This window comes from Anolis sagrei, chromosome 13 (assembly GCF_037176765.1).
Source record: "Anolis sagrei isolate rAnoSag1 chromosome 13, rAnoSag1.mat, whole genome shotgun sequence".
Lineage (NCBI taxonomy): Eukaryota > Metazoa > Chordata > Lepidosauria > Squamata > Dactyloidae > Anolis > Anolis sagrei.
The window spans coordinates 976,215-988,540 of record NC_090033.1 but is presented as its reverse complement, the minus strand read 5'-3'; the positions used below and the strand labels follow the sequence as shown (position 1 = coordinate 988,540).

Below are 12,326 nucleotides of genomic sequence, written 5' to 3'. Positions count from 1 at the left end.
GACACTTGGGAAGTGTCCGACGTGTGATCCAATACAACAGCCAGCAGAGTGTCTGCTGTGGACTTACATGGTTGTGTTTCTAATAATAATAATAATAATAATAATAATAATAATAATAATAATAACAACAGTAATCACTTGGGAAGTGTCCAACGTGTGATCCAATACAACAACCAGCAGAGTGTCTGCTACTGAGTCATCTTGTTGTGTTTCAAGTAATAATAATAATAATAATAATAATAATAATAAATACATCACACAGTCCTATTTATTTTTTATTTATTTATTTATTTATTTATGTGCTTGTATACCGCTAATATCTCAGCCTAAGTCGGCGACTCATTGCGGTTTACAACACTTAAAAAACAGTATTCAGTTTAAAAGCATAAAACACATATACAATACAAATTATTGGGCCACCAATAATAATCCCATGCATCTCGTAACTGGAATCGCAATCCAAAATTCGTCGTCCATGATTACCAATCCTTTAGTCATCAAAATTCGTTGCAACGGATTAACCGAATGCTTGTTTAAACATCCATGTCTTCAATCTATTCCGAAACACCATCAGTGAGGAGGCTGATCGTACCTCTATGGGGAGGGTGTTCCAAAGCCGAGGGGCCACCACAGAAAAGGCCCTGTCTCTCGTTCCCGCCAGCCGCAGTTGTGAAGCCGGCGGGATAGAGAGCAGGGTCTCCCCAGAAGATCTTAGGGTCCTGGTGGGCTGATAGGCTGACACTTGGGAAGTGTCCAACGTGTGATCCAATTCAACAGCCAGCAGAGTGTCTGCTGTGGACTCATCTTGTGGTGTTTCTAATAATAATAATAATAATAATAATAATAATAATAAATACATCACACAGTCCTAGACACTTGGGAAGTGTCCAACGTGTGATCCAATTCAACAGCCAGCAGAGTGATCTTGTAATAATAATAATCTTTATTTATTCCCTGCCACCCTCTCCCCAGAGGCCAAGCCTAGTAATATATTATAGCAAAATAAATACAGAACGGCAAAAAATAACATCACAATAAAATAAAAAAGTAAAACATACAAGTAAAATAAAACAGTGCAAAATAACTAAGTGAAAAATCAAACACCGTGGGTGGGCCAAAAGGTACAACATAAAATGATAAACCTCTGGATGAGTTTTATCATTATTTGTTATCTATATTTCTGGTGGTCTTAGGAACCCCTTTGGCAGAGAAGGCTGAAGGTCTCTCCGCCTGTCCTTTTCTTCCTTTTTGGAAACAGACGGTGAATCCTCCCACCAAAAGCCCTCCTCCTGCTCTGGTTGGCCGGCCTCTCAGCCAAGGAGAAGGCTTTTTTCTGAATCTCCAAGTGAGGAGGGAAGAGCAGGCGTGCCCGGTGCATGGCACATGTGCAGGCAAGGGAGAGCGTGTGAGGCTGGAGGGGGGCTTGCGCTAGCGAGTCCCTTCAAGGCAGGGAGAAAAGCTCTTGCGCAACATGGGACTGACATCGTTGATGGGATTCAAGGGGCTCTTTGATTTATAAATTGCAGCTACAATTCCCAGATATCAAGGTCTATTTCCCCCAAACTCCACCAGTGTTCACATTTCAGCATTTTGAATATTCATGCCAAGTTTGGTCCAGATCCATCATTGTTTGAGTCCACAGTGCTGTCTAGATGTAGGTGAACTACAACTCCAAAATTCAAGATCAGTACTCACCAAACCCTTCCAGTATTTTCTATTGGTCATGGGAGTTCTGTGTGCCAAATTTGGTTCAATTCTATCTATGGAGCTCAGAATGCTCTTTGATTGTAGGTGAACTATAAATCCCAGCAGCTACAACTCCCAAATATCAATGTCTATTTTCCCCAAACTCTACCAGTGTTCACATTTGGACATGTTGAGTATTCGTGCCAAGTTTGGTCCAGATACATCATTGTTTGAGTCCACAGTGTTCTCTAGATGTAGGTGAACTACAACTCCAAAACTCAAGGTCAATGCCCACCAAACGCTTCCAGTAGTTTTTGTTGGTTGTGGGAGAACTGTGTGTCAAATATGGTTCAATTAGGAAGGTTGAGAACCACTGCCTTAAGACATAGCACCAATAAAGGATGAGTCTGAAATAAGGTCAAGAGCCGTGGTTCTCAACCTGTGGGTACCTGGGTGTTTTGGCCTACAACTCCCAGAAATCCCAGCCAGTTTACCAGCTGTTAGGATTTCTGGAATTTGAAGGCCAAAACATCTGGGAACCCACAGGTTGAGAACCACTGGTCTGTGACTCTTGTTGGTTATCTTTTCTAGACTAAAGACCTACAAGGCTTTCCTATTGCCATGATTAGGATTTCTAATCTTATTGTGACTCTTGTTGGGCATCCGTTCTAGATTGAAGATCTACAAGGCTTTCCTATTACCCGATTAGGATTTCTAATCTTATTGTGACTCTTGTTGGTCATCTTTTCTAGATTGAAGACCAAAAAGGCTTTCCTATTGCCACGAATAAGGTTCCTGATGTTATTGTGACTCTTGTTGGGCATCCTTTCTAGATTGAAGATCTACCAGGCTTTCCTATTACCCCGATTAGGATTTCTAATCTTATTGTGACTCTTGTTGGGCATCCTTTCTAGATTGAAGATCTACAAGGCTTTCCTATTGCCACGAATAAGGTTCCTGATGTTATTGTGACTCATGTTGGGCATTCCTTCTAGATTGAAGATCAACAAGGTTTTCCTATTGCCCCGATTAAGGTTCCTGATGTTCTTGTGACTCTTGTTGGACATCTTTTCTAGACTGAAGATCCTCAAGGGTTTTCTGTTGCCCTGATTAGGGTTCCTGATGTTATTGTGACTCTTATTCATCATCTTTTCTAGATTGAAGACTTGCAAGTCAAACTACAGCATGCAGAGGCAGATCGGGAGCAGCTGCGGGCTGATTTGTTGCGCGAGAGGGAAGCCCGGGAACACTTGGAAAAGGTTGTGAAGGAACTTCAGGAGCAACTGTGGCCTAAACAGAGCGATCTGCCCAGCGACAAACAGGCGACAAAAGACATGGAAAACTAAGGATCATGATTTCGGCCTAATCTGGAGGCCACTGATTGACAAAATATGCGCAGTAAGGGAGAGTGTGTGGGAGAGGCGCCAGGGTAATGCCGATAAACATGGACGCGGTTATTAATTTGGAGAGCAAATGTTACTCTTGATAACAGAAGCACTGAATGCCACCTCTTTTTTCAGTCCGTATAGCACAACATCTTCCTGTGCCTAGAACATGAAGAGTGTTTCTAAACCTAAAGTACTTTTTTGAGTCTGGAGCAAAAAAGAAAAAGCAAAACTTCGACTGGGAAATTCCATCTAGCAGCTACACAAAATCAAAGACAACGAACGGGGGCTCGCTATCTGAGAAAACTTTTGGAATTACGACAAATGCAAAAACAAAATACCATTTTTGTTACAAAGCTGTTGAAAGACACACACAACTGAGTCAATTCAAAAGTGGTATTATAGCCATTGACCAGATTTTTTTTAAAGTGTGTGTATGTGTATATATATATAAATATATATATATAGATATAAATATATGGGGAGGGGGAAATACCGAATTTGTAAAGACAACATTGTTAGAGATGTTGGATTCGTACTTGTCATAAAAAAAAAAAGCCGAATAGTAAGCCATGACCATTTTGAACCAGACGATTTGTACGAATCTTCAGATAATTTTTTAAGAACTCTAGTTTGGAAAAAAATAATAATCTTTTTGTGTTTTACCCATGGTTAGAAATGAGAAAAGATGGGATATCGGTGGGTTCAAAAGGGGCGGCTGTGTGTTTTGATGGGATATCGGGGTGGTGGAACCAAGCCTTATCAAATTCAGTGTTTAGTAACCACGACGTAACTTTGAGAGAGGAATAGGAAGATCAGCAGAGAGGGGGGACGAGTTTGAAGGACTCGGTCAACTTTGGAGCACTTCAGGTCTAGGAACCCAATAGGACAATATAAACAGACGAAATCAAAAACGTGGCTGGACCATGAGAGAAAGATCCGCCGGAAAGTGAGGACGGCCTGGCAACCTTTGGAAAACCCTCTTCCCATTTCCTCAGAGACCTTGTTTGCATTCTATCATCACCTCAGAAATTTCAGTATTTTATTGACTTCCCCGTCATCATGCGTGGGGATGTCTGTATCCTTCACAAGAGCGCTCACTGTCGTATTACGAAAAAGACTGCTGCTGCTGCTGCTGTGAATAAGCCTACGTTTCTTATTCTCATTTGGTCATTGTGGGGTATGTATGTGTGTCTCTCTTTTTTCCCAATGTGGCAAATACTTTAATGTTGGGATTTATGCCGCAGCTTGTCCCGATGTGTCTCCAACAACGGATTGTATAAATATGCAGTAAAAGTAACAAAACTCAGGGCAAAATCTTCACCCAGGTGGAAGTTTCACTTCCTCATGATTGGACCCAACGCCGTGGCGGGAATCCTATGTCGCAGTTACGAATGCATCACAGAGAGTTATGCGCTCGTAAGTGTTGTGTATTCATAGTCACTACGTCAACCTAATTAAGGCGCTATGAGGGTCATCCGGAAAGTAAGGTTACGAGATTTTTTAAAAAAAAATATTCAAAGAATGAATATACGAGGGGTATTTTTTAAGTAAGGTCCGTTTTGTTGTAGACACTAGTAGTTCGCGCGCATACCACAACGACCGCGTGCAGAAATTCATCGACAGATTTGTGAAGTGTACGGTGATACTGTTATGAGTGAAAGCAAAGTGCATAAGTGGGTAAGACAATTCAAAGATGGCCGTGACAACATCCATGATGAGGACCGTTCCGGTCGCCCTTCTTTGATTACAGACGATTTGGTGGCTTCAGTTGAAACGAGGATTCGTGAGAACAGGCACTTCACAATAACAGGTCTCTCAAACGAATTTCCTGACGTGTCGAGATCAGTGCTTTACAACATTGTTTCTGAACACCTAAAGTTTAGGAAACTGTGCTCCCGTCGGGTCCCGAAACAGAGGACCACAAAAACCAAAGATTTGAGTGTGAAATCAAATCAAATCATCTGTAATCAAAGAAGGGCAACCGTAGCGGTCCTCATCACGGACGTTGTCATGGCCATGCAGATGAATTTCTGCAGCAGGCAGGTTCCTTGTTGACAAAAACCGTATCACTAAGTGAACCTCACATGCGGTGCGTGAGTTGATAGTCTTAAACATTTTTAAAGCACAGAACAGAACCGTACAGGTGAGCTACAGAGCACAGTTGTTCCCGAGGCATGCCGGTACACGATGCACACGCTCGTTGCGGTATGCACGCGAACTTCTAGTGTCTACAACAAAACGGACCTTACTTAAAGCTACCCCTCGTATTTTAATAGAACTTACATGGATTGTAGCATAGGTATTACATTATTTTTTCACATAATCGCCATTCAGTTCAATACATTTTGTCATCCGTGGGATGAGTTTTTGACGCCCTTGTCATCACCTTTTTCAGCCAGTTTATCACTTAGATTTTCACCTCTTTGTCGTCAGAAAAGTATTTTCCACCCAGGTGTTTCTTCAATTTAGTAAACAGATGATAGTCACTGGGTACAAAATTAGGGCTGTGAGAGGGGTGGCTTAAAACATCCCAACCAAACGAAGTCAACAACTCTTGTGTTGCATGAGCGGTGTGCAGACACACATTGTCATCAAGGAGGTGGACTCCTGCCGTCAGCATCCCACGATGTTTGTTTTGGATGGCTCTGCAAAATTTCGTCATGGTCTCACAATATATTCTGTACCCTTTTTGTCACGTGCTGTCTTGACATTACGTCCTCTCCATAAACTGAAAGGATTTCACAATGACTAGCAGCCGCGTTCATGCCCTTAGCATTTAGGTTGTGTATTACAGCACAAACTTCACACTTGGAGGGAAATGGAATGAGGATGCTCATCTCTAACTGATGAGCTACCAACGACTGGCACTGCTCGTTCTCTAACCGACGAGCTACTGACGACTGGCACTGCTCGTTCTCTAACCGACGAGCTACTAACGACTGTCACTGCTCGTTCTCTAACCGACGAGCTACTGATGACTGTCACTGCTCGTTCTCTAACCGACGAGCTACTGACGACTGTCACTGCTCGTTCTCTAACTGACGAGCTACTGACGACTGGCACTGCTCGTTCTCTAACCAATGAGCTACTGGCACTGCTTGTTCTCTAACCAATGAGCTACTGACGACTGACACTGCTCGTTCTCTAACCAATGAGCTATTGGCACTGCTTGTTCTCTAACCAATGAGCTACCAATGACTGGCACTGTTCGTTCTCTAACCGACGAGCTACTGAGGACTGGCACTGCTCGTTCTCTAACTGATGAGCTGCTGAGGACTGGCACTGCTCATTCGCTTCCGCTGGCTTCCCGCTACACAACAGTGATACCAAACTTTCTCTATAAGAGCTACATGCCTTGTAACCTTACTTTCTGGATAACCCCCATACACAGAGACTATGGAAACCCCCCAATCCCCATTTACCCAGAAACATTGATGAATGGGGCTCATTCCCCTGTGGATTGGGAAGCCACTAGCAGCCATTCCCATAGCTTTTGTGCCAGTAATCGGTGGTGCAAGGGACCCTGTCCCTGCCTAAGGCAATGGGGATCACTCAGTGGCAGGCAGCAGATTCCCAAGCAATGGGGAAACAGATTCCCATTGCTCTGCAGTTACTTCTTCCTGGTAAATGGGAATTGGAGGGTGAGTTGTACAGGAAGTCAGTAGATAGCACCATAACTCAAGCGCTATGCACAAAGATCCTATGGGATTCTGTTGGGTTTTTTTAAATAAGGAACTGGACTTAGCATCTTCCCCTTTTTCCTCAATCCCTTTAGAGAGGTGTTTTTACTCCGTCGTCTGTTATCAGTTGTATCGGGGCTTTTGTTAGCTCGTTTGAACGTGCAAGGAGACAGAGTTGACTAGATAGCGGCCTGAGGATATATGTAGTGTTACCAAGTGAACTACCAGAGCTATTAACGCAGAGCTTTCCAAACATTTCATGTTTTAGACATGCGTTGTTTCGCGACACGGTCATTCCGTTTTATTAGCGAGCAGGAGCTTCAACCAACCCCAGACACATCCATAAACTGGTAAAAGCAAGGGTTATGCCCAAAATTTCCCCTATTTTTAATTGTCACTGAACTTTCCAAACATGTTAATGATACACCTTTTCAGACGTGTATCATTTCGCGACACAATCATTCAGTTTTACTAGCAAACTTGAGATTATACCAACCCCTGGTTAGAGATATGGAGACATACATACATGGTAACAATGAAATGTGTGAGGACATTACACATTTCATTTATATATTTTTTAAAATAATAAATGTATTGTTTATTTCACAGATACTCACTCATGCAACACACCAACACACAAATGTGTCACGACACCGAGTTTGGAAAGCTCTGCATTAAGACATGAGGAGATGTGATTGACTGTGGGTTCTGTTGGCGAGAATGAACAATTGGAAGTTGCAATTGCAGCCATTCCAATTTCTAGAAAAGGAATCAGGGACACCATCCGGCTGCATTGGCTAGCCTTGGTACCCCAACCAAAGCAGAATTAGGTAGCCTAAACTTTACTTGGGAGAGTAAGGAAACTGTCGTATTTTCTTTCTCTCCTCCTGACTCCTCCGTATCTTTTAAAAATAGAAGAAAAAAGTGTCCTTTTGAATGGATTCTTTAGCCACTAAAAATAAAGTAGAGTCTCGCGTATCCAACCTTCGCTTATCCGACATTCCGTATTATCCAACGAGCCTTGGCTGCTTCTGGCTTGGAAGAATAAAACAAGGCTCTTTCTCAGAGAATTGGAATGAGCCCTCCCTTCCTCTCTTCCTTCTCTGGCTCCTGCTCTGGACTCCGCTTTCCTCCTTGCTGACTCTCTTTCCTGGGGCCTTGCATTCAGCTCAGGCAACGCTTCGTCGAAGTGGCTTCCACTTCGACGAAACGTTGCCTGAGCTGAATGCGAGGTCCCAGGAACCCCGTCAAAGCTGCCCTGGCTGTTCCGCCGGCCTTGCTCTTTGGTGCTCTTGACTTTGGTACCCGTCTTTGCCTCGGCCCCCTCTCTCCAGCCCTGGCTCCCCCCCCCCCTCCCTCTCTCCCCAGCAGTGGAAATGCTTGCTTTATGGAAGAAGGAGGGAAAGAAAGAAAGGCCTCACTCTCTGGCACTTTTGACCTCGGCACCCATCCTCACCTCACCCACCTCCCTGCAGCCCCGGCCCATCTCTCTCTCTCTCTCTCTCTCTCTTTCTTTCTTTCTTCTCTCTCTCTCTCTCTCTCTCTCTCTCTCTCTCTCTCTCTCTCTTGCCAGCATCGGAAATGTTTGCTTTGTGGAAGAGGAAGGGAAAGGAGAGAAAGAAGGCAAAGAGGATGGGAAAGAAAGAGAGCGAGCGAGGGAGCTTTTCTTGTTGTTCATTCATTCAGTCTTTCCAACTCTTCGTGACTTCATGGACCAGTCCATGCCAGAGCTCCCTGTCGGTTGTCAGCACCCCCGGCTCCATCAAGGTCAATCCAGCCACTTCAAGGATACCATCCATCCATCTTGGTTGGCCCCTCTTCCTTTTTCCTTCCATTTTCCCCAGCATCAGGGCTTTTCTTAATCTCTCCATATTATCCGAGATTTTTGCTTATCTGGCGTTCCAGCGGCCCATTTATGTCGGATAAGCGAGACTCTACTGTATCGAAAATTTAAATTGTATTACACTTTTTTCCAGTCTGATAGCCATTGTAAAGCATGAACACCGACAAGGAGGAAGTACACTTTCATGTATGGGGTGGGAGGTACATACAGGAAAGGCAAAATCAGGTTACTTCGGCGAAAACGGAAAACGGGAAGGGCGGAATAAAGATAGAATAAACGAAACTTGCATGATACAAAGTTTTCTCAAGTTTGCGGTCTTGCCCTTGTTGATTTGCAGTGAGTTGGGTTCAGCTCTCTCCCTCCCTAAAGTGCAATGCAAAACGAATATTGTGTTTATGCCGTTATTTTTTTAACGTGAGGGGTTTTTTAAAAAAAAATTGCTTCGTGTATGTTTTTATTTTTCTGCATTTATTAAAAGAAAAACCATATGCATGGAATTGAAATCTTTGCCATACATATATTAATTAATTAATGGGCATTATTACTGTCATATGTAAAGGTGCATTAAGATTTGTTTGTTTGTTTGTTCCTTCTTGGCCATATGAGTTTCCAAGATTTTTTTTTAATGCTTAAGTTTGCAGTTATTTCTTAAAAGATGCACACGGTCGTGTTAAATGTTTTAGTGTTCTGTCCGGAGCCCTTTCTAGAGAGTCGAATCTGCCAACAAGAAGTCACTGTTATGGCAAAGTCGTAATTTTGATTTCTCCTACTTTGAAATTTGGCACGGGTTGGAAGTAATCTTGTGCATTATCAGATGTGTTGTCGAAGGCTTTCATGGGGTTGCTGTGAGTTTTCTGGGCTGTGTGGCTGTGTTCCAGAAGCATTCTCTCCTGACATTTCACCCACATCTATCTCAGAGGTTTTGCAGACTGTTGGAAACTAAGCAAGTTTGGTTTATATATCTCTGGAAGGTCCACTCTTGTCTGCTTGAGGCAAGTGTGAATGTTGCAATTAATCACCTTGCAGCTTAAAGACCTGGCTGATTCCCGCTTGGGGGAATCCTTTGTTGGGAGGTGTTCGCTGGCTCATGCCTGGTATTCCCCCATTTTCAGAGTGTCGTTCTTTATTTACTGTCCTAACATGGGCTTACAGTCTGGAAAACTCACAGCAACCCCGTGTAATCCTAGTCAGTGGCAATGCCAGAAGTTACACTTACGATCTCAACACCGCCAAAGTAATGATCAGGAAATGGGTCACAGCTATGAGACTTCCCTTCCTCGAGGCCAGAGGTTTCCAACATTTCGTGACGGCGACACACTGCGTCTCCATCAATTTCGTTGTGAATATGTATTTCTCATAACCTCAAATGTACTGAATTACCGTGTCGCGAAATGACTCGTGTTTCAAAAGTTTAACCCGAGTCATTTCGCGACACGGTAATTCAGTAAATTTGAGGTTATGAGAAATACGTATTAACAACTACATTTATGGGGACGCAGTGTGTCTCGTGTCATTCATATTTGTATAAATATATGATTTGTACGAGAATATACATTTCTACCATATTTGGTATTTCTCATGATGATTGCACGACACGCAAAAGACAGTTTGGAAAACTCTGGCTTTGGATATAATATAAGCATTTAGACATTTTAGATACAACTATTGGCACAAGAAATGCAAATTGTTGAAAACCCGAACATCTTGGAAAAGCAGAGAAGACCCATTTTGGTGCCTCAAAAGTTAGTCCTGTTCCTGGGTATATTTGACCTGCTGATTTAAAAATGGCACCAGTTTCACCCCATCACAATGGCTCCCAACCTGTGGACCACTAATGGTTCTCAGGAACAAATATGTGGTCTGCGACCTCACCATTACTACATCGTAGCCTCGAAACCATGCAGCATTGAGAATGAAACCCCCTTATAGTGCCGAGAGGGGAAGAGGCTGACTACCCAGCTCTAGACTATTAAATACGGTTTTCTGTGGGCGAGGAGATGATATGGCATAATGTAAAATAAACCACGTGTAGTTCACGTTTGATCAGTCCACACACCGCCTTGACAGTGAAAGAAAATATGCCATGCAGGTGAACATTAAAGAACAACTAGTTTACTCTTCGTAGCTCTGAACAACAGCTGTACAATGTGATCACATAATGTAATTTTAAGAGAGATCTAAAATGGTCTTCCTTTTGTCCATCTGGATAAACTCCTTCAGCAGCTCAAGAAGCAAGAGCACACTCCAAATTCTGTCTCTCTCTGCTTCTCTCGTCTGTCTCTCTCTGCACAAGCCTGAACAAAAATGTAACAGTATCCAAAAGTCCCAGGCTCAGCCATCTCCCTGGACATTGCCCAACCAATCAGCTTCATGCATTTTATTTTACAGTTGACACACTCATTGATTCCTTACATGCTCCAATGGATGGTGACTACTAGATGCCATATGTTCTGTATCAGAAACTAGAGCTGTTGTGGTCTATCCAATCTAATTTTCTGAATGAGCACCCCAAAGAACCAAACCGAATCTAAAGTTGACCAGAAACTGATTTGTAACCCTTTTGGGTGGTCCCTGGTAAAAAAAAAAAAAAAAAGGTTGGGAACCACTGTCCTAACATGTGACATAGACCACGTTATCTGCTCGCCCATAGAAAACCATAATGACCATATCTAAGAAACTAGAGCAGATGTGGTCTATCCAATGCAATTTTCTGAATCAGTGCCTCAAATAAACCCAGGAACAGGCCTAAGACACAGAAAACTTTGTTGTTCTCAGGTTGTGTAATTGTCATCTCTCTTCTTCTTTGGTAACCGCTCGATTTTTCTGCCCAATGGCCAGAACCCTCTTGGAGAGCTTTCCAAAGCAAATCAGAAAATATCGGGGGGGGGGGGGGGGAGACGTGTTTGACAGTTCTTGCGGATTCGCCACGCTTTTCCTTTCGGCAGATGGACACAATCAAGCGATTTTTGTCGCTCGAGCCTGGCTGCAACCACGAGGCTCGTTTCTGGCCCCCTTCCCAGCTCTGCTGTGTATAAATAGCTCATCTGAACACAGCAAAATGGTCGCTTGCGCTCCAGATGGGTCACGACGTTATCCGCGAAGGCCGTACATTCGCATTCAGATGAAAACACAGTACGGCGGTAATTTCCTCCAGTGTCTTGTGTTCCATGGGGTCAAGTGTGAACTGGTCCTTTCTCCCATTACATCCAAACTCTATAAAGGGAAATTATATTGTTGTTGCCGAGAACATCTTTTCCTTTGCCAGTTTCGCTCGCTATTCTTACCGTTGCTCTTTCTGGTACAAAAATGGCCGACACTTCAATCCTTGTTCTCTCGTTCAGTTCCATTTTTCTTTCCACGGGGAGAAGAGGTATTTTACTACATAAGCTGTTGACTCTCCCATTACTTTCCCTATACTACGTACATACATGTATGTACGTATGTATATATTTTCTCTAGATAATTCTATATTCAATTTAATTCACTTTTTTTAAAGGAAAAGAGATATTCAAGTAAGACTTTTAACAAAGGGGGGAAAGAATATCGACAGCAATAAGATATTCATATATACGGAGCAGCTAATAAGTATACATAATAATAATAACCTGCTTTTTTTCAGACAAAACTAACCAATGTAAAAAAAAGTTAATTTGTAAATACTTTCTTCATTTTTGTATAATAAGTGTATATGGTGTTTACTTTTTTCAAGATCTTTTTCTTACTTAGTTG

The 12,326-nt window shown here is 42.7% G+C and overlaps 1 protein-coding gene across 2 annotated transcripts in view; it reads left to right on the top strand.

Annotated features, from left to right (window-relative positions):
* Positions 1 to 11,156, top strand: part of SKI (SKI proto-oncogene) — a 202,253-nt gene extending 191,097 nt beyond the window's left edge. For both annotated transcript variants that reach the window (XM_067472948.1, XM_067472947.1), the window contains exon 8: positions 2,844 to 11,156. In XM_067472948.1, the coding sequence (XP_067329049.1) occupies positions 2,844 to 3,032 (189 nt within the window). In that variant the 3' untranslated portion in view covers positions 3,033 to 11,156. The remainder of the gene's footprint in view (positions 1 to 2,843) is intronic.
* Positions 11,157 to 12,326: the final 1,170 nt, after the last annotated feature.